At 29.3% G+C, this 26240-nt stretch overlaps 1 protein-coding gene across 5 annotated transcripts in view; it reads right to left on the bottom strand.

Moving 5' to 3' along the window:
- LOC129910288 (calcium-binding protein E63-1) overlaps positions 1-26240 on the bottom strand; it is a 123177-nt gene that overhangs the window by 25641 nt on the left and 71296 nt on the right. For all 5 annotated transcript variants that reach the window (XM_055987616.1, XM_055987617.1, XM_055987615.1 and 2 more), the window contains one exon: positions 17262-17405. In XM_055987616.1, coding sequence (XP_055843591.1) covers positions 17262-17405 — 144 coding nt within the window. The remainder of the gene's footprint in view (positions 1-17261; positions 17406-26240) is intronic.

Raw genomic sequence — 26240 nt, 5'->3', positions numbered from 1 at the left:
CCTCCCCCTTGTCCGCGAAAAAACACCCTTCCACCCAACTTTTTTTTATAGACTTTTTTTGGACTTGGTTCTTATCCCAAAAGCAAACTTTTTGCCAAGTTTCATGAGTGGAACAATTTTTTTTTTTTATAAATGCCTATTTACCTGTACTATGAGAGCTTTTTTCAAATCTCATTTTCTCCGCTTTTTTTTTACAAAATATTTTTTGGAAAATTTAAATTTTTACTTTGTGTCAAACAGTGTAATCAAAAAAGTTTTGCGAGTCAACGCGTTGACACTGTTAAGTAAACGTCACGTTGACACAACTGCGCGTCAACATAATTTAGGACAACATTGACCCAACGGTGAGATGATAGAGAGAATATGGATTTATTCTTGACGTCAGCAAATAGCATTATGAAAAAAAGTAAACTATTTTAAAACATTTTATTACCCATTTTTTGTTTTCAGTCCTGACAATTGTAAAAAAGAGTAGATACCACAGTCCTCATAAAATAAATTTTGTGGCTGCAATTGAATCTCGAAAGTAAATTAAAAATTAATTAAAAAGTGACACGAAAAAGTGAAATTGGTTCTCAAATTCAGTGGGAATTATCTTCACTAGAAAAATGTGATATTATTTCCCACTAGAGGTGAAGTTTTTTCCCATGCGAAGGTATAGTTCCCGTGAAGTTAGTTCCCTGCACCAATTTTTACATAATCATTGCTAAAGTTGCGACATCTGTCGTTGCGAAAGATCATTATTTTAGAATTCGAGAGATTTACCTGGATCCTCCAATTTTGCAGAACTTTAACAATCTATTGACCATCAATTGGAGACAAAAAAAATTTGAAAAAAAAATGAGGTATTAATCAAAACCAACATTACGATGATGGGTCTCGCGATGCCGTCAGTGGGTCCATCTGTACACATTTCCACAGCCGTTTAGGTTGAGGGATTTTCTTCAAATTTGGTACAGACGATTTTTAAGTTGTTTTTTTTTCCATACAAATTTTTCAAGTTATAGAAAATTCGTTAAAGCCGATTTCGATTAAACTTTGCAGACATAATAATGTTGCAATTGCAACAAAACTGTATTTTTAGTTTTTCTCAAAAAAGTCAAATAACAAACAAAAATATTCATTTACCGAAATTTTGCCCCTAAACAAAAAACAAAATTTCTTTAAAGTTTATATAGAGGCAGCTCTTAATATCTCCAAGTAAACTAACAATAAAGTACTTTGAACTGCAAGAGCAAGTACGTACGACCCATACGTGCATTTTTATTTTTTTATTACACACCAAAAACTTCTATTTTTTTGTTGCGAATAGTTCAGAATAACCTCATTTAACACAACTATTGAGTGAAGTGCAATAAGTAACAGTTGACACAATGAATGACAGATTTGAACTGAACTTTAGAACAGCAAACTAAAATTTGGTCTATGGGAATTTTGGGCTCATTGTTAGAAAGGAGCTCGTTGTTAGGAAGGTTGAGGTTTTTACCCCAATTTCATAATCCAATTGTAAATTCATAAAAAAAAAAACATTAAAAATGTCAGGAATACGTTTATACTATTTATTTCTTTTTTTAGCTATGAATAAACCCATTTTAATAACAAAACTGAAAGTTTCAACTTAATATTTGCATTTTTTGTATGCCCCTTCATAACTTATTGTGTAGGTTGTTGTATTGCTTTCAACCTAGTTCTTGGCATCGTATTTCATTTCAAGCTCAGACATACGGAGCCACCACATACAACCAATCTACCACTACTACCACACAACGACCGAAGCTCATATACAAATTTACATATTTTAAAAATAAATCATCGTTAAACTTCGGCACCAATAAAAATCAAGCCCCAACCAACAAAATATTAGTCGACTGCTAAATACAAAAAAAAAAAAATAATATAACGCTTTTAATCGTTCAACAATTTTAACGATTTATCAAAATTAATACTTTCCCAGACAAGAGAATTCATTTAAGTTGTCCGTAGGCTTCATTAAAAAAAAAATTCCTCCTCCATACTTCTATTACCTATCCAAAAATACCAACAGAAAAAGCCTCAGGATAACCAACCAACAACGAAGAGTAAGGACACGCAATGAACTTCCCAACTTTCATTTCCATTTCCCCAACAAAAATATTCCTCAAACGTTGAAATTTCAAATATTTCACCTAAGGATAAACCATACCATCCACTTCAGAGCCAGCAACCAACGAACGTCTCAAGGATAATTTTCTGTAATTCTACAAGGTTTATAAGATAGTTTTTCTATGATAAAAAAAAAAATTAATCAATACGAATTCCATGCTACATTGCGGATGATGGGTGAGCGGCAGGATGCGGTAGCACCTTCACCTTCCGTCATCGTCAGCCATTCCCATCAGTTCTAGAAACCGACTTGGAGTGATTGTGAAATAGTATGGGTTTTTTTGTATTTACTAGTGTGTGAGCCTGATGCCACCCAGCAAGCAAGGGTACCTTGAGCTGAGGTCACCCACAATACTTATGGGGTCCTGGTCTTGTTGGTACACATAGATCAAAGAGCAATGCAAGCACTATACACCTGCTTTCGTGGTGCGCTCTTTCAAGGAAACACAAAACCGAACGAACCGGCTTTACTCAACTCGGCTCGACTGTGTAAGGGAATTTAAATCAATATTTCATTACCAATCGAGAAGTAGATGAGGAGGATACGACGAGTATCCTTTCATTCGCAAACGGAACAAATGTGTGGAAGTGGATTTTTACCTCTAGTTGCAAGTTGCAGGTTGCACTACCCCGTAAATAGCAATTTTTTTTTTTGTATGTGTTCTTCCTTTCAGAGAGTACCTAGATTTGTTTTTCTTTATTTTTTGAATTTTTAGTTGTTTTCTGCTGAGAATGAAAAGTGTTTTATATGCGTGCGTACCAGTGCACACAAGTTCGTGTGCCGAGTGGATGGGATAGAGTCATTTGAACGTGTATATAGTTTCTTAGAATTTATTTATTATTCAAAAGAATTCACGAACTTGTGCGAATTTATTTTTTCGGTGTAAGGGTTAATGGTTTTTTTTTTTTAACTTGAGAGTCTTTTTTTTTTGTAAACAAACAAAAAACAAGGGGGCATTTTATATTGAATGAGAAAAATGAACACATAGAGAATTGAAGAAGCTACCTTATTTTTCTTAGGAAGGAAGATTTTACTTTCTGGTAAATTGGATTTACTTGGAAATATAAAAATTGAAAATCGTTTTATACAACAGGAATGTAAGTAAAGAGTTTTAGGTATTAAAGCCTTAAGTCTGATTCGAAAGTTGTGTTGATTTAATAAGTTGCTTTCGACCTTGAATGTCAAATGCATTAATGTTAGTAATGGGAACTATCGTTCATTCATTCATTGATTCATTCGAATAAAAACTATCGAGTAAAACTATCGAATAAAAACTATCGAATAAACTATCGAATCAAACAAAACTGAAAAAAAACTATTCGAATGAAAACAGTTACTACCTAAATGTATGAATGAATGATTTCAAACTATCGAATGAATGAATATTTTACAACTATCGATAGTTTTATAGTTTTTATTCGATAGTTTCGATCACTAAAATTAATATCACAACTGCAAGCCAAGGTTAAATAAAACCACTAAATTCTTGACATCTCTCCAGTTTTAAATCTAAAAAAGAACACATTTTCGATTTTAACGTACCTACTTTAATTTAAGCTTAAAACACTTCTACATTTATTAAAAAAAAAAAAAAAAAACATTTAGTGGTAAACCACAGAAGTGCAAAGCAATTTATGAATTAGACAGACGTGTGGAGTGGATAAATGTTATTGTTTCATTATATCAATGTCATTAAAATTAAATCCTCTTATGTGAGGCTTCTTAGGTAACATTACTTGTGTGACATATTTGCGGTTAAGACTGTCAAAGATTAAAAACCATCTACTTCAGAGAATTCACCTCAATTAAATAAATTAAATTCAAATTTTTGGTTTTTTTTAAATAACTGATGGAAATATAATACACTCACAGTTATTTGTTGATGATTGAAATGATTGAAAAGCCTGATTAAGTCAAATTAATTTTTTTTTTTTCTATGAACCTACTTGTATATATTGAAATATTGACAAGACTTTTAGGAGGATTAACTCTCTTCAGACGAAATAATAAGCAGAATAATAGGATTTAAGTCAATATTTGAAGAATGATTTGATATAATATTAAAAAAAAAAATTCTATTGATAAAAATGGAAGATGATTTCAAATAAGGAATCAATTTCAAATACATTGAAAAGCCAAATAATTTTTCGTTTTGTGTTGACGCACTTGCACGTAGGTACTGATATATTCTTTTATTCTCAGATTTAAACATTTTTTTTTATTCAAAATTCGATTTTTTTAAAATTTGTTTATAGTTTAACCTATAATAAATAATACAATAAATAAAAATAAAATAATGATATAATTTCTTAATTAATAAATTTTATTTAGGTCCAATCCATTAAATTTCAAGTCACCATTAAAAATGCGTCTGTTAAATTGTTTATAAATTTTAAAATTTCCTGTCACCATTTAGGTGACTGTGGAGTGTGAATAGGATGGAAATTAGTATTTAACATTTTTAAAAACTAGAAGGTTAGAATGGATTTTAAGACCTTAAAACGTCTGAACCATAACAATCTAGATATTTTGGAGATATGTATTACAATTAAGTTACCAAATACAAAAAATATAAAATGCACGACTGGGTTTCACGTACCTACTTGCTCTTATAGATCAAGGTACATTTTAAAATAGCTTACCATTTAAAATGTTTAAAGTTAACCATTGAAAATTTATTACGGAAAGAACCGACTTTAATGACACTTTTATTCTATAAATACTCGAAACGCCATATTTCTTAGAAAAACTAAGAAAGCAGTTTTAATTGAACTATTTAAAGTTCTAATTACCTGATCCAAACCTAATCGAAATTTTTAGAGCGGTTTTCGAGAAATTAGAATACCTGGAAAATGGTGTAAGAGAAATTCTCGTTTATTAGAAGTTATTACCTATAGTTAAAAAATTAAACAGACCCACAAAAAAAAAAGCGGACAGTACTTTTAACCGGACCTACCTCTCTTTATAAATTTGGATATGCTGAATCCGAATCTGAAGTAAGTTTTTCCCAATAACTCTCAAAATTTTGAGTAAGGCAAAAAAAACGCAGGATTTTATAACGATTTGTATGGTTTTTTGCAATTTACTAAAAATTTGAGGCTGAATGAACGAAATTGACTTCAGATTCGGATTCAATGCGATAGGTAGATCTTCTCAAAAGTACTAGGCAATTTTTTGTGGGCCGGTGTCGTCCATACTCAATTTCAAGAAAATATATCCATTTGTTTAGGCATGACTAAAACCAATTTTTTGGACGTCTCCGTTATCAAAATGTTGGTTTTGCTTAAAACCTCTTTTTTGACACAAAATCAATACTTGCCTTTTAGAGCAAGTAAAAAAAACTATAAATGAGAACTTATTTTCGACGAATAATCCTATGAAACTGGCTTAGATCGAGTTGAACTCACCTCATCGAACTTCTAAGTGTTTTAGTGTTAAGCAAAATTAAACCTGATTTAACTCATTATCAACTAGGTCTAACTTTCCAAGTTTGAAAAAGCATTCCGGATTAATCCCGCAAAACTGTGACTTAAGTTAACTGAATTAATTTTTTTTGTAAATCATTGACTAACTGAGAGTTTACACAATACCTACACAGAAAAAAGGACTTACAATGTTTAACTGTAACTTTAACTGTTAAAAACTTGCTGCGTTACAAAAACGAAAAAAAACTTCTTCTAATGCGCAACAATACTCCGCAATCACAAACTTCAGTCACTTCTTCTTCCTCCTCTCCATTATGACCACAGTCATGATTTCGGATGAAACTATATAGCCCAGTCGAAATAAACATTTTAATTGGAAATATAAAAAGAACTGAGAGTTTAAAACCCCTTTTTTTTTAGAAAATCGAGCTTGAACCAAAATCGCCATTTTGGATTTGAGGAAAAACAAGTTTTTGTGAATAACTCGGCTATTTTTGATATTCGAAAAAATAATTGAGGCAAAACTTGTAGGAAATTTTATTTTCTAAATACAACTTTTATCTTTTTCTTTATCAATTTTTCTCTATATGAATATATTTACTATTAACTTACTCAGATTAAACGTCTTAAACGGTATAACCTCTTTAAGTATAGATTTTAAGGTAAAAGCAATATGGGGGGTGTTTTTGTATGTTTTTTATTGTGAGAAATCTAGCTGCGATATTAGTTTTTGTTAATTAATAAAATTTTATAAACAAAAGGTAATATTTTCAAACCGGTATGTGCTCTCCAAGAGCCACTGTCAATCATTTATGTATATATAAAACTTGGAAGTTAACTTATCGAAATAAGTTACAAAAGAATGACAGTTTGTTGGTTACTCCTTACTCTAAATAAACTCATAAGCTTTAAGCAAAACCTCGTATTAAGAAAAAATTACAACCAATTTAGAGACTAAATTTATATCAAAATAAATTGCACGACTGGAGTCGCACGTACTTGCTCTTATGCTTAAAGTAACTATAATGTTAAAGCTTTTTATTCAAGAAATTTAAAATTTGATATTTTGAAGAAATTTCATAAGTAGTATAAAAAAATTAAATCTGTTTTTATAATTAATTAAACTCCGTTTTAAATTATCTTAAAAAGAAAAACAAATATGCCATTTTATTTCTTGTATAAAAAGGTATTTTTAGAAAAAAATTTTCGAAAATTGCAGGAGCCGTTTTTTAAAAAAATAATTTTTTATGTATACAATTTTTTTAACATTTTTCAGAAAAAAAGTTGGTATGCCATTTTGAAGAAATAATTAATGTACACATAAAAACTAAATTTCAAAATTTTTCATTGATCCGTTTTCAAAAAAATTGATTTTTCAAAAAAAAATTTTGAAATATTTTTTTAAAAATCCAAAAATGCGTTTTTTGAAAATTTTCTAAAACTTTAATATTATCTTTACTTACACACGTTTGTATAAAAATTTTCATTTAAATCGGGTTAATGTTGTACGAAATATTCAGAAACGAAAAAAACCGTTCTATTACAGGTACCGTTAATAACGGTACAAAAAATATTTTTTTTATTTAAAAAGTTGGCTCTTATGTGTAGTACTACACACAAAAATTTTAATCAAAATCGTTAGAGCCGTTTTTGAAAAAAATTTACTTTTCTATTTCCGTTATATGGCAGGTACCGTTAGTTTTGGTCATAAAAAAAAATTTCAATTTCCCCTCTAGGTAATCACCAAAAACTGCTAACTACCAAGTTTGAAGAAAATCACTTCACTCGTTTAGGCTGCAGCTCCAGATAGAGACAGACACACAGACAGACAGACAGACAGACAGACAGAATTGCCGGACCCACTTTTTTGGCAGTCTCCATCATCGTAATGTCATGTAAAATTGTTATCTCGAGTTCGATTATTTTTACGAATCCTAAACTTGCCCTATAGTACCTATATCGCAAGTAAAAACTGATTTCCTTAAGCACTCGTACATAACCAAAAGACTGTTGGGCTTCATTGACAGTAATGTCCGAATGATTTGGCTTTAAGGGTTCTGAAGACAATTCAATTATTGGCATAGGTTAGACTTGTGAAAACTCCAAAAGTATTCCATTTTGGGCATTATCACTAAAATACGGTAATTCTTATCTTTTTGTAATCTCTTACAACAATGCGAATTAGGAATTCAAGATTGAGTCGATTATATTTTTTTCCCAACTCAGCACAACCCGAATAGCACAAAATACGATTTGCAACAAGATTTTTGTTGCATTTGTATCATACTGAGGTTATCTGAAACGAATGCCGTTGTAACTCAGTTTTATTTTTGTACCCAAAAAATTGTTTGAAACTTTTTTATTCGAAATGCTGTTTATAGGTTTTAATTAAGTTCAAACTTGTTTCTTTAAAAAATCAGATGTTGTTTAGATATTATAAACAAGTCTCCAAGTTAAAAGTTGGTAAAAAGTTATATTTACTCTTATTCAATTTCGATTTTGGTTTCTTTCAACTAAAATGTTGATAAAACCTTTATGCAGCATTCTCTTATAACAAGTGAGTAACTCAATTAAAATCTTTAGTTTTGAATAATTTTAAATACATAAAAAACGATTTAACAACATCACTCAAACTATGATACTAATTAGAATATTTAAGGATGGAACTAAATATTTAAATAACATTGGAATGGTTCAAGTAGTTGGTAAAAGACAAATTAAAATCATTTTTTGTACCAACAATACAATTTTTAAGAAAGCACTAACTTTTTTATTTCCCTTTACAATCTACATTTTATTCGATGTCTTTATTAAACAAATATACTTGAACTTCCTTATTGAGCGTTAGGGTGGGTCGATTTAACTTAAGTTTTTTTTTTTTTTTTTTACTTCGGTCATTTATAAAAAGTTGTCACTGAGTGTAAAATATGAAAGAAAAGTTATATTTGACTTTTAATTCTCACTCTAGGAAAAATCTGAACAAATGCGTTATGAATTAAAAAACATGAATTGTTTAGCTCTCCATTTCCATAATTAGTTTAGGTATTTGTTAACAAAAAAGTATTTAAAAGTTGATTGTTTTTTTTTTATTTTTCACTCAGTTAGACATACCTTTTTGATAACATTCTATCAATGATGGTTTATATAAAAATATTAAAAACAAAATCGATCCACCCTAGTATACAGGCATATCCCTTCTTAAGTGGTGTTTTTGTTTTATTTTAGTTATTGTTCCACAGTTTAATGAAACAAAACAACCAACATACAACAAATAAACGGTCATAGAATTAAGCACTTAATCGTTGTTATAACATAATATGTAGTGTATACAATTTCATGTTTAAATGTATTTATTTTGTTTTTGTTTACCAATAGTTTGATTAAACATATGCCAAATCAAGAACTGATTCAAATATAACATTCAAACATATATGTAACTTAATAGTAAATATGATTTTGTATCTTTGTCATTCAGGGATGTTTCTGTTTTATGCTGGTTTTTCAATAGTTTTGCTTAGCAAATGTCAAACTAAGAAAAGTTTTCAGATACAAGAATCAAACATCAATGTAACTCAGTCGATTCTATGTTTTGTTGTCTTCTTCTTTACCCAGTGTTTTTTGTTTTATTCTGGTTTATTAACAGTTTGGTAAAACCAAACTGTCAAGGAACCATTTTTTTTTTCATCTACAACATTAAGATATACAGTCAGCGTCTAATGAAAGTTTCACATTAATTGGTTTTCAAAGAAAAAAAAACCTTCCTAGCTATTTCAATTATTATTGGTACGTATATGAATTTATTTTATCATATTTGTTCAAAACAAAAAAAAAAAACATATTGCAGAACATATTATTATCATGCGAAATCATTTAGCACGTTTTCATACAAATATTTAACCGGTTTAATGTTAAAAAAATCATTAAGTAGGAACACATGAATAAAACCAAACTATTAAAATAATATTAATGGACAAATCTAGACAAAAAAGAATTTTAAATGTAAACTGTTAACTTTTTACTGACACTGACTGTAGCTCAACTGTTTTGTTTTTCGTTCAAGAGTTTTTATTACACTTAAGTTTTTGAAAGTTTGGTTTAACAAATATAGAACTAGAATTACAACATTTTTTTATGTATTGAAGTTGAAACAACAACGAGTTCCAAATGATATTATAGTTATGTTTCTGGAGCTCCGAATTATAGTTTTTGTTAATTCCATTTTGACAGATGATGCTAGTTGTAGTACTTAGTTGTAAATCCATGGAAGCAAAACGAAATGTTATTATATGCCAGAGTTGCCTAAGACAATAAAACAAATTTACAGGCCAGAAAACAAACATTGTAGATTTCTGGATGGAAAAACAAAAATATTTTAATATTATTACAAATACCAACATAATAAAAAATTAAATTTTCACATATAAAAGTCATATCTAATTTTGATATTTTTTTAACAATTCGTTGCATATTTCAATAGATGCCTAGAAAGTCAGATGTTTTTTTAATCGAAAGTGATTGCAGCCATTTTGTTTTTTATTAATTTCATATTTATTGTGTTTTTAAAAAAGATGGCGATTAGCATTTGAAGGTTTAATGAGACTTAAAATAAAAACACACTTAAAGTGGAAAATAGGAAAAATGTAAACAAAAAATACCCATGGCAAGCCTGACAAAGTATAAACTATAAACTAGCATATTTCTCTGTTGCACCAAAATTGTTAAATGGTTGAAAGGGATTGTTTTACAACATTAAGTTTCTATTTTGTTCAAGTTATATGTTTAATAACATGAAAGTTTTAATTTGAAATTCTCTTGTTTTAGTTTGGTTTCTTGCAACAAGCGCCATTTTGACTTCCATCAAAATTAGAAATGATTTAACGTGATGAATTTTAAAATGATTTTTCATATTCTTACTGCTGTTTCATATTAAATTTCAGTGGAAAGGGATGTTTATTCCATTTTCTAACATTACCCAGTGTTTTTCCAACTTTTATACCTAAATACAAAAAATTATTATTTGTTAATTTTCAATTTATTTCTCTAATTTCAATAATTTTTGTGGCGCGTGAATTTTATAGAGGCAAAACATTAATCTTTATGATAAAAATAGTAATCGCATTACAATTTCCGTTCATAAACGACTAAAACTTTCATTTTCAATCATAATTATAATACGTATTATATTGATTTAGTACTTTAGACTTTTATCTTTTTTATAACATCGTAGGACATAAACATTTTATGAGAATTAGAATAATAACTTTTCGGCAACTTTTCAAATGTTTTCGAAAACAAAATTTTCATTTAATTATAACAAATGCTAACAAAAATAATAAAAGTCACTACTTTCTTTAACATTTCTACAACATTAGTAAAGCTGATGTTTGACTTCATTCATAGTTGCACACTTATTAGGTTAACTTTCATGAAACATGTTTTTAGTTCAGAAAACACAAATAAGACCAAGAAATAACAAAATTTAACCTTTATAAAACACAATTGCCACAAATTTGTTGCAAATCAAGAGGGGAAATGCGGCTGTTTGGGTTACAATATTGTATAAGAATATGTTTCTGAAATTAATGGAAAACAATTTGATTGTTTTCCTGGAGTTACATCTGCTAAATTAAAACCCATCTGTGCTATTCGGGAAATTCTTTGTTAATTTTATCATGCGGTTTCAACACGTGTGCAGTTTTTATTTTTCAAAAAATATTAAAACCAACTTTTATCTTTCTCAAACCTTCCATTCGACAAAAAACACAAAATCGTATTCAACCTCAGGGATAAATGATTTTCATATAATTTAGGAACTTTTATCATAGCCATTAAGCCACTTCAGACAAAAACCCTCTTTAGAAATCGACTTTTAAAAATATTCTTTTTTTTTTAAATACACACATTTCCCGAAAGCATATAAACGAGGAGCCACAATCAACACTACCTTACTTATCCAGATCTTTTGATAATGTTTTTGACCCTAATTTGCTTTTCCCAGTGGTATCCTTATAGATAGAGATACAGTATATACCCAAGCTGATGATCCTCATAACGTTGTGTAGAAAGCATCCCTAAAAAGATTATCATTTCCATTTGCAATTTGCATTTAGATTATCGACTTGTGTAAACTCACATTAATGTTCTCTCAATTGAGAACGAGCTCTCACCAAAGCTTTTATATACCTTATATCTACCTTTCGACATAGGGTCAATGTGGGTAAATGTAAACAGGGGTAAATGAGAACATGGCTCATAACAAGCTTCAGTTAAATCTTTTTGATGCATACATAAGTACAAATCGCGGACGCATGTATCTTTTAACTTATACGTCAAACTCATTGCTGTCAAGAGAGAATTCATTCGACGAGCGTATTTTCCGTGAAAGATAATTTTTTAAAGTGTCAAACAAGTCGTTAGTCTTTCAGAAATATTAAAAATTTTTGCAGATTCAATTAAGTCAGTACAATTTGCAAATACTTTTTAGTTTCGAATTTTGATGTAGATTCTATGTGAAACAAACAAATTTTAAAATACAGGACATTTATGTCGATTTGCATGTGTTTACATTTACCCCAGAATATTTTTCATGATGGGAAAATGTAAACAACGTATTCTGGGGGTAAATGTAAACATATATTTTTGCTGAAATTATTGGTTTTAATAAAAATAAAGTAGTTTTAGTCAATTACTATTGCTAAAGTGCCACGGAGTAACACTTTAAAGTAGCCAACACATCGTTTTCAGTGAATGATGTTGCAAAATCGGTCTTTGACGTAAAAAAAATAAAAATATGACGTTCAGAGCTGCTCAGGATGCATATTGGGTGCCTATATAAAGAATCAAAGGAAGAAAACAAAAACTTTTATTGGAATTTGAAAAAGTTTTTTTCAATTACCTTCTTGAACGTTTTTCAAGTCGTTATCCATATGATAAAGAGGAAATTCAAAATTTTAAATCAGTGTTCACATTTACCCCGAATTTGTAAAAAAACACAAACATGGTGGGGTATTTGTAAACATGCCATATTTGACAGCAATTTAAACAATTTGGTTAATATTTGTTTATATTTATAAAGAAGAATTGCCATCATTTCATATTTGCATTTGAAGATACCTGTCAAGTTGTTCCGTAAAATCATATTAAAATCTAAAGTCAAAAGAAAAAAAAGACATGAAATTGTTTACATTTACCCACATTGACCCTACAAGAATTTGCATATTTATATTCTCGTATATAGAAAAAGTATCCACATTCAAGCTATACAATTGGTCCTCAGTTTTTTTTTTCTTTTTTTTTTTTTGTGTTTTCTCATCAAGCCACGGACTTTTTGAAAATATAACTAACACAAGTTTGAATATCTTCAAACAAAAATTTTAACCATTGTTATCCCACACTAAAACCATTTCATTTAAATAGAGCTCATCGTTCTTTGGAGAAATATATAGCTTGCCACCATTTAAATGCCAACATGGCACCCATTCCTGATTAGCTCTCTCTTGCAATACGGAAATGGAAACAGTTACAACACAATTCTACATTATCCACTCTTGTAGGTCCTTGCACAATTGGTGGCGCGGCGCGTTCGGTATCTCAATGCTACCGGAAATAGTATGAGAGGGAATTCACTTCTTCTTTTTTGTTTCTTCTACCGCCCACCGCAGCGCAGCGCTCTTGTTGATTCTTCTATATAAAATAGCAAGCTTTATTATGGTGATGAAGATGATTGTGTTTGTGCCTATAAAAGAATGCTTTCGAGTCTTTACTGTGTCTTGCCAAGGCTATGGTTTGTAAACTTTAACTATTGTTTTAGTTTGCAATTTTATTTTTAATGGCTGCCAAACATGAAACAAGACGAAAAGCCAAACGGATAAGTTTTTGAATATATCCTCGTCTCCTACCAAACCATAGAGAGTAAAATGGCTTTTTATACCTCGAAAGTTAGTTTTTTAAAAATTGCATCACAACAATTTACGACACAAGTTGAAGATTTAGTAGAAAGATAGCTTTATTTTAAGTCTGCTACTTCAACAGATATCTGAAGACTTGTAGTTTTTACTGATAACTATAGCTTGCTGCTTTTTGGGCCTTTTGTTCAAAACACAACCACAATCTTGAGGTCTACATAATTTCCTTATACATTGAGCAGTTTTTCGTGTGCAGTATTTATTTATTATCCTTGAAATTGTGCAAGAATATAGGCAGTTCCTCCAAACACAACACAACGGGAAATTTATGACTAAGGATAAAATATACATTTTCCTCGGGAAATTGGCTGTTTCAATTTTCCTACATCCGTTTTTTGGAAGAAAAAAAAAAATAAAAAAAATAGAATGAACTTGATTTTATTTTTTTTTTCATCAAGGTTTGTACTTGTAGGTAAATAAAATTGAACACGTGTTGGTTTTTTGTTGGGAATAAAAAATCAAAGAAAAAGAAGAACAGCAACAATGTCATTCTAAAATTATTGAGAATAAAACTTGCTTTCCTTGAGTAATGGCCGATGTAGTTTACCATCTGGCCAATGGTCCAGTCAAAATAGTCATTAAAAAGGGAAAACCTGGACAAAATTGGCACCATGATGAAAATTGGTGCAGGTATCTGACTTGTCATTAAAAACAGATTGCGAAAAGTCCACATCAACCGCATGTCTGCGTTCAAAATTATTTAAGGTTAAATCTTAAATATCGAAAAATTCGTTTTTTCATAAATATCGTCTGCGGAAAGCAAAATTGTTTTAAGTACATAAGATTTGTTAAGGACTTAGAACAGTTTTGTCTCCCGTCACCGTCAATGATCTGTATATAACTTTGACTACAAAAGTAGTTCAATAAGCGTTTAAAACTCATATGATTCCTTTAAAAAAAATGCACGACTGAATGGCCCGTAAAATGCACGACTGAATGGCCCGTACTTGCCGTTATTTTAAAAGCTTCTTAGAATATTAAATCTTTAAATATTTTTTCATACATATAGAAATTTCCAAAAATAAAAAAAAAATAGTATGCCATTGAAAAGAAAATATTGATCGACACATAAAAACGAAGCTTCAAAAACATTTATTAGTTTGTTTTCAAAAAATTGATTTAAAAAAAAAAATAAAAAAAGATTTTTCTGAAAATTTTTCTTAATTTTGATATTAATTTTAAAGAACTTTATATGCAAAGGCATTCACACTGTCTAAATATAAACCAAAATCAAAATTTTCAATTTTTTGGAAAAATGAAATTTTTGAAAACGAGACATTTAATATTTTTGAAATTTTGGTTTTAGGTGTGTTCTACGAAATGGCATACCAAATTTATTTTTCAATTGTTTTTCAAAAAACTATTTTTAAAAAATTACTTTTTCAAAAAACGACTCTAACGATTTTGTAATTTTTTTTTTTACTAAAAATGCATCTTAAGAAAAGAAATTAGATTCTAAATTACATACATTTTTTGGATCAAAAAACACAAAATTGTATTGGTTTAAATTACCTACACTTTAAATGGAAAACAACTAACAGGCAGTAACTACATATTTTCTGAAATTCATTGAATAACTACAAAAGTCTACAAACACTTTGATGCGTTACTATCTTACTATCTATGTATACATAGCTCACCCTTCAGACTAGTGTCGCCTTCCATTTCATCCTTCAATTTTTCCCCAAACAACCAAATAATGGTTTTATCTAATCAAAAACCATAGAATCAAAATACTTCTTTTAAATAAGAATGTTGATTATGTTTTGCATCCATATTAAAAAAAAAAAAAAAAATATAAACTTTGGCATAAGAAAATGGTCTACGAAAATGTTATCTTAGACTAGGGCGAAGGCAATCCCATCATACACTCGACATCGAAGGCATAGGTTCATAAAATGAGTTTGTTGAAATTGATTTCTGTGTTGGAAGAGAATCATGATGAAACAAATCCCATATTTTGTTGCAGTAACCTTAACCTTTTGATTTACTTATAACTTTCTGAAAAATTTGAATATCCGAATATATGAAAAATAGATCATCAAATTATCCGGATATTTATTCCATTCTTTTCCATTCAGAAATCAGTCATATCTTTGCAGTATACTTGATTTCTTTTCAAAATTTAACGACTTATAAGGAAACTTTGGATATCCAGATAAACGGTTTTCAGAATCTTTAATTTTTCCGCAGACATTTAGTCTTCTGAAAACTAAAAGCGGTAAATTTCTGAATTTAATTTTATATTCTAATTTGCTCTGAATTATCCGGACATTTCTGATAAATTATCCGTATATTATTTTTTATCAATTGGTAAAAGATTTCCAAGAAGCGAATTTAAGAAACACACGCAATTCTCTGCAAAATTCCAAGTATCCGGATAATCGTTATCTTGAAAATATTCGGATATTATTAATATTTCAATACTAGTGAAATGATCACAATTTTCAAGAAAATTTTAAATGTCTGAATCAAGAAGATCTAGAGCTATTAAACTATACGGATATTAGCGATGTGATTTTTCGATATCCACACAATTATCCTAAAAAGTTTTGAAAATTTAGATACCTCCAAAAATCGGGTTTCCAAAATTAAGTGGAACAATTCGACCACAATCTTATCCAAGCCTTTTATAGGGTAGCAAAAACTGTATAGGTAAATGTTATATTCGGAGATATTTAAATTATCCAAAAATCAATCTAATCCTAGGTATAATTATTTTGCGGAAAATGCAAAATATCAGGGTAACGCAATTACACAGATATTTTGAAAAAAATCACATTATCTGGATCTCATGCCAGTTCTAAAAGTATTGAATATAAATTATCCACAAATATAAGATATTTGCGGAGCTTTTTAAATAATATATAAAAACATTCCCAAATTAAAGAAGAACCTATTTAATTGAGGTGTACTGTATAAAGAAGTATCGGCTATTGTATACTTTTGTTAAAGCCCAGATTACAAATAGTTTCCTTGAATTTCAATGTGGAACATCTTTTTGTCGTCTTCCTCCATTCTCTTTTTTTGTTTATTATTTTGTGGTGCCCTTTTACATCAGGATCTATATGGCACAAAGCCATTTGCCCATCCCTTAATTTTTCTATATCCAATTGACTAACCTTGATTTCTTTTGATACATATTCCATAGCCTTGCCAAAAAATATATAGGTTGTCCTTTGGGGGTAAAATGTTTATCTGTTTCGTAAGAAAAAAAAAATATCCCATTTAAACGATATTTTCCTGCATAAAAATTGGATAGGTATTAGGCGAAGGATAAATAGAAGAAGCTATGAGAAAAAAAAAATTGCGTCGTCCTTGAGATAGAGAAAATATGCGTCGTCGTGTGGTATGGAACAAAAAAATTATGGATTTAAGAATTTCATCTTTATATTCCAGGCAATTTAGATATTTCGCACGCTTTTGATATCAAATATACATAATGTAATCTTATCTTGTTTGTAATTACACAATTTTCATGTCAATTTCTTTTTTTTTTTTTTTGTGGAAAATCAACAGGCTTTGAAATTTTTTTACTCGATAGACCTTAATTTTGTTCGTCCTTGGTTTGGAGGTTATGAATAAACACGAGGCATAATTGGATTTTCATTTGATTAAAATGTGGAACGTGTGAAATTTTTATTTAAACAATCTCCGGCGATATTTTATTTTTCTAAAAATTTCTGAAATTTCTCCAAAAAAAATTAAAAAAAAATAAAACAAACTCACCTGTGTGACTAGCTTCCTTAATTAAGTCATCGATGAGTTCATCTCTCACATTGATGCCGAGATTTTTTAACATAAATTGAAGTTCATTCGCTGTCACACGTCCATCTCGATTTCTGTCCAACAAATCGAATGCCGTCCGGAGATCTGCAATTAAAAGAATCACACAAAATGCATATGAATGTCAACGTTATTTAATTATCCTTTCACTCAATGTTGGAAATGTGTTTTGTGTAGAGTAGCAACACAATGAGAATGTGGAAGAATTTCATATTCATTTTTTTTTTTTTTTTTTTTATAGTAGGTATATATCCTTTTTCTTGTGCTACCGACTCTCAACACATTCATGAGAGTGTGCAATGAATTATAAGTTTTGAAATAAATTAAATAAAATTTTCTGTTCTTTTCATCAAGAAGACAAAATACTAGGTATACGAGAGAGTAGGTACCATACCAACATCGTTTGTCGTCGCGTGGGTTGTTTCATTATTAAGAAGATGAGTTTCCTTCCGTGTTCTATGGATAAATTAAAATAAAATACACTCTTCGATACAGAAAGGTGCAAAAGGATATTCATATTTTCAAAAATTCCTATTTCAAAAGCTTAATTTAAGCTTAATTTTTAACATTTACTAGTTTCGACTATGGGCATTCTAACAGAAGTTATCGTGCGTACAAATAAAAAGAGTGTACAAAATATATTTCCATGGATTTCAAGGTTTTTTTTTTCAAAACTAGTTCAGAACTAGTTCATATAAGATATGTACATATGTGATGTTATCCAGAATAAACTACCTTAGCCAGAGATGATTTTTCTGACTATTTTCTACAATAACATCCTTACAAATGTAAACTTGCAAAAAATGTATTGAAGAACTTCTACTCCGAAAACTGTAAACTTGCTTCAGCGAAAACAACATAAAAATCTATTTAGGTATCTATCAGTTTTTTTTTAACCCCAGCGGGATGTGGCTTTCTAACAGAACTTCCATCAGGCTCTGAAGACAACATTACCAACATTTTAAAAACACATATGTCAAAAAAGTATATCCCAATTTTTAAGTTTTTGGTAATTTTAAGTCTTAAAGTAGGTCTTGACAGATTTAAGTGTTAAAGACGTGGGTACTATTTCATAAACACTGACAGGTGACAATTATATAAAAATTTGTCGCTATTTGTCGGACTAATACCAATTTTTACAAAATATTGACAGGTGACATAATTGTCAATTAAATACAACGACAATATTATCCTGACGTTATTGTCACTGTCAGATTATGAAAATTTTTCGTGATAATTTTGTCTTTGGAAATTTTTATTTTTTTTTTAGCGCACATATATTAACTCAATTAGCTGTCATAATTCTTTGATTCGATTTTCGGTTTTTTATTGAACTTTAGTCAGTTTTTTTTTTCTCTTTCGTTTGGTCCTATCGCCATAGCTCTAGCGTATCTCCTTCCGTTAGAAATGATTTGGTATAAAGGTCAATTTTTTTTTAATTGTGTGGTACTTATGGCGTAAGTTGACTTAACTCCTTTGTTTTGCATTAAATTTTAATTTCTAAATACAAAAATTGATCATAAGGTCAAGAGAAAGACAGAAAACGAAAAGCCATATTTCTACAGTATTATATTAGCTCAAAAAGAATTCTCACATTTGGTAATGGATCACATTGATATTTCCAACTTTCTTTTATAAATTAAACTTTGTTATCAATCTAAACAAAGATTTTTCTTGACTTAACACCTTTGGACCAAGTTTATTTTTGATGACTGAATGGCTCTAAAGTGTTAAGTCAACAACAATTTTTTTTTTAAGAACGGTCATTTTCTGGTCAACAGCATATGGATATTAAAAAAGATCTTATAAATGATGATTCTGCATCATTACTTTTTCAAAATAATCATATTCAGATTTACAAACAAAAATTGAAACTTCAATTTCATTTTCCTCAAAACTAGCTACCTTTTCTGACTTAACACCTTTGTATCTGCGCCAAAGAATTGTCAATTACATTCTGACAAAATTGTAGGGGAGGGTGGGGCACTTTTGAACACTGCATATAAAATTTTAGTTAATCAATTTTTTTTGGAAGTAATTCGATATTTGAAACCGTCAACACCATATCCATAAACGTCATTGACTTATCTTGGTCATTTCAGCCGGCTTTCAGATTTATAGGTGGAAGGTGATTTTTATGGTGGTTTTTCATTGTTTCAGTTTTTTAGTTGTAAGAGTTTAAAACAAATTTAGTGGGTGATTTCAAAATGCAATACAATTTTTGTTAATGTTTAATAAATTTTAAACTAAATCACGGTAAATTTTTGAATATGTGAATGTTAAATATTTATTCAACATTTTATGCCATTGTCACAGTTGGGGCAATTTTGAACAAGTGTGTTGGGGCACTTTTGAACATATTAAAAACCGCCCCCGAACAGTTTATATCAGACATTTTAAGGAAACTTGAATGTGTTTCATTTAATAAATCGTAATGTTCTTATAACAAGAAAAATGAAACAAGCAATTGTGGGCAAAATTAAAGAAAAAATGGAAATATGTAGGGGAGAGTGGGGCACATTTGAACACTGCTTGAAAGAAATATGTTCGTTTTCTTGATCTGTAAAGTTTACTAACATTGAACTTCGATTTCAAATAACATTTGGTTAGTTAGAGGAAATATTTATATTACGTTTTGATGTTTAACCAATACAGGCTGGAAGGGCATTTTTGAACAGCAGTATTAGTTTCGTTGTAATGAATAAATAACACTCAACTTTTTATGAGTTTTTTTTAATAAGAACATACACAAACTCAAAATTGATTTTTAAATCATATTCAAGGAACCAAAAAATAATAAAAACTCAGAAAAAAACCTTTAAATTTAAACTATAGTTATCGCATTTATTAGTTGAAGAGAAGAACAAGAAAAAATCATTTAAAACATAACTTAGAAAAATGGAATTCATACCATTTGTGCTAAAATAGATTTATGTATTTTGTGATCAGTGATCAACCTATATTTCTAGACATTAAATGCAAATGTTAACAAAGTGGATGTTCTTCATGTAGCAGGAGCGTTAATTGGTGTAAGCAGCTTGACTTTAATTTCTATGCCGCCTAAGCGGTATATAATCGAATTTTCATCGAGATCAGTCTAATACTCTCAGAACTTGAAGAATTCAGGCATTTTTTTTAAATCTTCAATAATGTTGTACTTAATTTATATTTTTTTTTTGTTCCATACAGAACTTATCAAGATAAATTTATCGCAAAACTCGTGACAATTTTAAAAAAAATCTCTAACAAATCATTGTCATGACAATTCTACAAAATTGGGGGATAGAACTAAGACAGTTGTCTCGTTGTCATTTACAAAATTGTCACCTGTCGCATGTGTGCTATTAAATTTTCCAATAACTTGTTCAATTAACATCTTAAGTTTTCGGCCTTAAGTTTAAACGCAAAATGTCAAAACTGAAAAAAAATGTCAAGAAAAATCCCTCAATTTTTAATTGGGTCCCCAACGGATGTTATTTAGTGAAAAACCCTGCTTATAAATAAATATTAATATAAATAAAGTATAACTCAGCAACCAGTTCTCAAAGAATTTCTTGAATAAAGCTTAAAAAGGCCTATCTTACTCTTACTCTATGGATTTGGAGAAAATGTTGAATGTTGTTTTAAAGCAAGGGGTACCCCTTGGATTTTTTTTTTTTTTGAAAATCTGAAAAAGTAGATTTGTAATTTTTTTAAGTCTATTCAGTGTGAACTCATATCTGTAAAAGAAAACTTGTTTCGAGACTTAAATCTGAAAAAAAAAATTGTAAGAAAAAAACAAAACAATATTTTGTTTGCAATAACTCAGCACCCAGAACCTCCAAGATACTTTTGGTTTTCAGTTATGAATAGATGTTAGAGAGTTCTTTCTTTTATGTCTCAGTGTAGCTTCATGGACTAACAAGATGCTTCTTAAGGTATCTCATTTGTAAATTACCATAAGTAATTTAGAAGTTATCAAATTAATAATGTTTTCGCCCTTACTTGCTCCTAGCAGTTTTTTATGTTGAAGTTCAAATATCTCGGAAACCCCTTGCGCTAGAAATATATTTTTTTATTAGCTCTTGTTAAACCTTAGAAAGTTTTTTTTTTATATTCTGTGAACAAGAAACAAATTTTATCACAGCACTGTATTAGTTTTCGCTACTTCCTCGAATTTTCTGATTTTTTTTTTTTTTTTTGTATATTCATTCTACATGCTAACGTAAGTTTTCCATTCACAAAAGCTGGCAGACAAAATAAACTGACAGCAACTTTCGAGGGTGAAACGAAATGGTAACAAGTTTTGTTTTTTGTTTTGTAAAAAAAAAAAAACTTTACCGTCCCCATCAGAGAGGACATGAAACAGAACGGAAGTGAATCCAATTAACCAGAGCCCCCCAAATGCAAAAAATAACAAGAAACAAAACCCAAGCATCCGTTTTTGTTTCGTCGTCGTTGATGGTCGTTTCGTTATGTGTGAAGATGGAAAGTTATCATCATTATCATCATCGTTGTCGTCGTCGGTCGTAGTCTTTTTCGTCGTCGTCTTTTTATTTTCTTTTGTTGAAAGACATAAATCAACCAAAATTGAGCAAAGGACTTATACTATACCAAAAAAAAAATTAAACAAAAAAAAAAAGGAATAGCAATTAACGAGAACTTTCGTCATGATTTTTCGGGAAGAACATGTTTAATGGTTGGACTTTTAAGGATATAAATGTGTACCTACTTGTGAGTGTGTATGTGTGTATGCTATTAAAATTGGGGAAAAAGGTCAAAAGGAAATGAGAACAAGGCAACATCATATGGTTTTTGCTAGGACTATTTTTTTTTTTTTTTTTTCGTGAAGATGTGGGTTGGTTTGATTGTAGAAATGTTCAGGGCTGATTCAAGTTTTGTGGAGGAACAAGGCGCATAGATTTTATTATTTGAGATGTCTCGTTTTCCAGTCAAGAATATGTACCACCTTAGCATTAATGTGAAATTATAAGAAAACTCTTCATAATCTCTGTTGGAAACCATCTTTCTCAGGAAACTTATAGAAAAAAACTCATGGGCCCTAAAGAAAATCCCCGCCCTTTTAGGAATCACCCCGCAATCCACTACTGCGCAGATGTTTAGATATTGTGTACGAGACAAGATTGGATGATGTGTTCACATTAAATTTGGATTTCTGATGCTTTTCTTCTTTCATGAAAAGGAGATGCTTTGAAATTGATTTGATGATTATATTGTTATTGTGGGGTTGGGCAGCATAAGAGAATACAATTTATATATCCTTAGGCAATTTGGGTTATATCTGTTTTTGTGTTTTTTTTGCCTTACAACATCTACAAAATGTTTTTTAATTACCACTTGAAAAATCAAATAAAACGTCAATTTGATATGCCATCAAGTTGGGTATAAACCTCAGACAGATTTATCAAAATATATTGTTGTGGTAAACAATGACCGATTCAGGTCAAAAAGTTTTAAGCTTAGTTTAGATTTCAATCTTTGTTGGTAAAAATAAAAACGATTTTTTTTGTCCTTTCTAATGAAAGCTATTTTGAAACTTTGTTTGGCATTAGACAAAAATGGAAAAAATTAACATTGCTATAAAACTCAAGCACTTTTAGAATTGTTTAACTTTTGTGGACACATTTTTCAGCAACCAGACATTAGAAAACATGTCTCATTTAGAACTTGAACTTTCTAAGTTTCGTTTTTGCGACAAAACTACTTTCAAAGCAAATGATAAAGAAACATTTTGCACAGATTAAAAAAAAATACTGGAAAAAACATGTGATGGAGAAAATTAATCACTGTTTATTCTGGGGTAATTATAGTTCACACTCAGTTCCGAGGCAAATCTGGATATTTTTATTCAATTTATACCTATTTAATTTTGTACTTGTAATTATTTGTTGAGAAAAACACCACACTACCACGGTTGCCACTCGCATAAAAAATTTCCTACCAAATTTTTCAAAAAAACCTACCAATTCAAAGAAAAACCTACCCAACGAAAATTTTCGATTTTAAGAGAATAAATTCTTGTTTAAAAAAATAAAATCCACGACTGGGTCGCACGAACTTGCTCTTGGAGTTAAAGTTGCTTAAATTTTTAAGACTTTTTATATAGAAATAAAATTCGTTTAAAAAAAATAAAATAAAATCTGAAATTAAATTGCCCTCCAAAACAAGTATGCAGTTTTGATTGATATATTAACGTGCATTTTTAGAAAAAAAATTTCAAAATCGTTAGAGCCGTTTTTTAAAAAAATAATTTTTTATAAATAATTTTTTGGAAAAAAAGTTTTAAAATAAAATTGTAATCCCATTTTGTAGAAATCACTAATCAAGAATGTGAAATTAGTGTCAACACAAAACATGAAAATGGATGAGTGCAGACACCAACAATGAGGATACTCCGTTTACATACAGTACTTAATATTATTACTCTCGGTTTAGATGGGCACATTTGTTTGGCACAAATATTTTGGGTAGATTTGACATAATTAAATTTTTTTTTGTCAATTATTAAAAATAAAATTATTTTAGAGAAAGAACTTGGAAAAACCTACCAAATTGACTTCAAACCTACCAACCTACCCAAGGTAAAAAAACCTACCCAGTTTGGTAGGATCCTACCCACTCCGGCAACCGTGCACACTACATCCTTTATACTTTGAAACACGAAGCAGTGCGACTTTTTGTCAATAATAATAATTTTTCAAGAATCTCCAGAATGGTGAAATCTACACTCAGAGGAAAAATAGTAAATATCGGAATTTGGGTGGGTCAAAAAAATCGAAATTATTTTTTTTGCTTTAGTACTCCGAAAAATCGATTGCTAGACACCTCTAGAATATACACACCAAATATGAGCTCTTAATATTAATGGGAAGGTTCTCCGCTTCGCAGTTGTCCATTTTTACATCAAGCTTCTACTAAAAAAAAATCATTTTTTTTTTAAATCGATTTTTTAGCAAATTTTTTTTACATATTCTTGTAGGAAATTGAACGCTCTACAAAAAAGGTCTTGTACCCTTTTTTTTGTAAATTTAACCGTTTAATAGATATTTGAGGTATAAAAATCGAGAAAATCTTTAAAAATTTCGTTTTTTGTTCTTAATTTTGTAACAACTTGAAAAATTATAATAATTAAAACTAAATTAAAATTATCTTCTAAACGGTTAAAGCAATCAATTTGATTCCAAGGAATTTTTTATAGAACGTTTAAGCCTCTACAAGAATATACTTTGCTAATTTGAAACTAATGAATTTTCAGTGAATTAGAAAAAATTTTGAACAGTAAAAAAAAAAAAATGTTTTTATAATTTTTTTTAACTTTGAGCTCGAATATCTTTAGAATGGTTAGATTAATGAAAAAAGTTAATAAGACATTTTTTGTGGACCAATCTATTTCCTACAAGAATATATCTTGCGCGTTTGGTTATTATAATTTTTCAATTTGTTACAAAATTAAGAACAAAAAATGAATTTTTAAAGATTTTCTCGATTTTTGGACCTCAAATATCTATTAAACGGTTAGATAAATGAAAAAAGTGTACAAGGCCTTTTTGTAGAGCGCTCAATTTCCTACAAGATTTTGTAAAGAAAAATCGATTTAAAAAAATTATTTTTTTTAAGTAGAAGCTTGATGTAAAAATGGAAAATTGCGAAGCGGAGGACCTTCCCATTAATATTAAGAGCTCATATTTGGTGTGTATATTCTAGAGGTGTCCAGCAATCGATTTTTCGGAGTACCAAATCAAAAAAGAAAAAGAATTTCAATTTTTTTGACCCACCCTAATCGGGATAGCTATTTTTAAGAGTTAAATATAAATAGTTATTTTGTGACTATTAAAATAATCAATTAACGACTATTTAAAATAGATATCCCGATTTTACTATTTTTTCTCTGAGTGCACTGTGCAAAAATTATGTATAGACAACGGCTGAGGAAACTGAGTGTTAAACAGCTTCGACAGTTGCTTTGAGTACTCAGCTTGGACTGACAATTTTACATTTCAATTGAAATTAAAATAATCCTAACCAGAAAAACAAGTTATTTGAAAACAAAATTTAATTGTAAAATAATTTAATTATAAAATAAGCTTTCCAGTTTTAAAATTGTAATAGAATTACCTACTAAATAACAGTTTCACGCTGAACGACATGCAATTAAATGTAGTTTCTTTTGCTAAATAAAAAGTTAAAAAAATGTGCATAAAAATACAAAGAATTTCTAAATTTAAGGTTACAAAAAGCCCAATTTAATTTCAAATCTAGGTTTCGAAAATACTTAAAATGATCTTGGGATTGATGTTGGGGTTAGTTTTTACCGGAAAATTACCGGCAGTTGCAAAACAACCAATTTGTAGTAATTTTATGGCTTCGGCAATTCTAAGTTTTTTTATTTTTATAGTGCACTGAACCAAATCCTTACGTAAATACAACGAAAAAATTAGTTCAGCCAACGAAAATTTAATTAATTTTCAGCCGATAAAAAATTTAATTAGCTCAACGAAATAGCTTTCATATGTTAATGAAGAACTTCATTAATCAACGAAAACTGTAGTATTTTAATAAAATTTTTCATAAAAATTTTTGATCGAGAATTAATGAATTTTTACATCACTTTACGAAATTTTTTCATCGTTTAACGTAAAATTTAATTAACCACGGTGATATTTTTCGCTAGCCAATGTATTTTTTGATTAATTTATAAAAGAACTTTCGTTAGCTAACGAATTTTTTCGTAAATTTTAGGAATATTTTAATAAAATTACGAAAAAGTATTCGTTAGCTAACGAAACTTTTCGTTGTAGATTATAGTACATATATATTTATTGGACTTGTTAAATTATAATTAATTTAATACAGTCCAAACAAAAAATTGGCGTTTCGACCAGGTGGAGCTCACTTGGACTCATCAGTTGACTTATCGGTGAG

This window comes from Episyrphus balteatus, chromosome 2 (assembly GCF_945859705.1).
Source record: "Episyrphus balteatus chromosome 2, idEpiBalt1.1, whole genome shotgun sequence".
NCBI classification, from domain to species: Eukaryota; Metazoa; Arthropoda; class Insecta; order Diptera; family Syrphidae; genus Episyrphus; species Episyrphus balteatus.
This window is presented reverse-complemented; position numbering and strand designations above follow the sequence as displayed.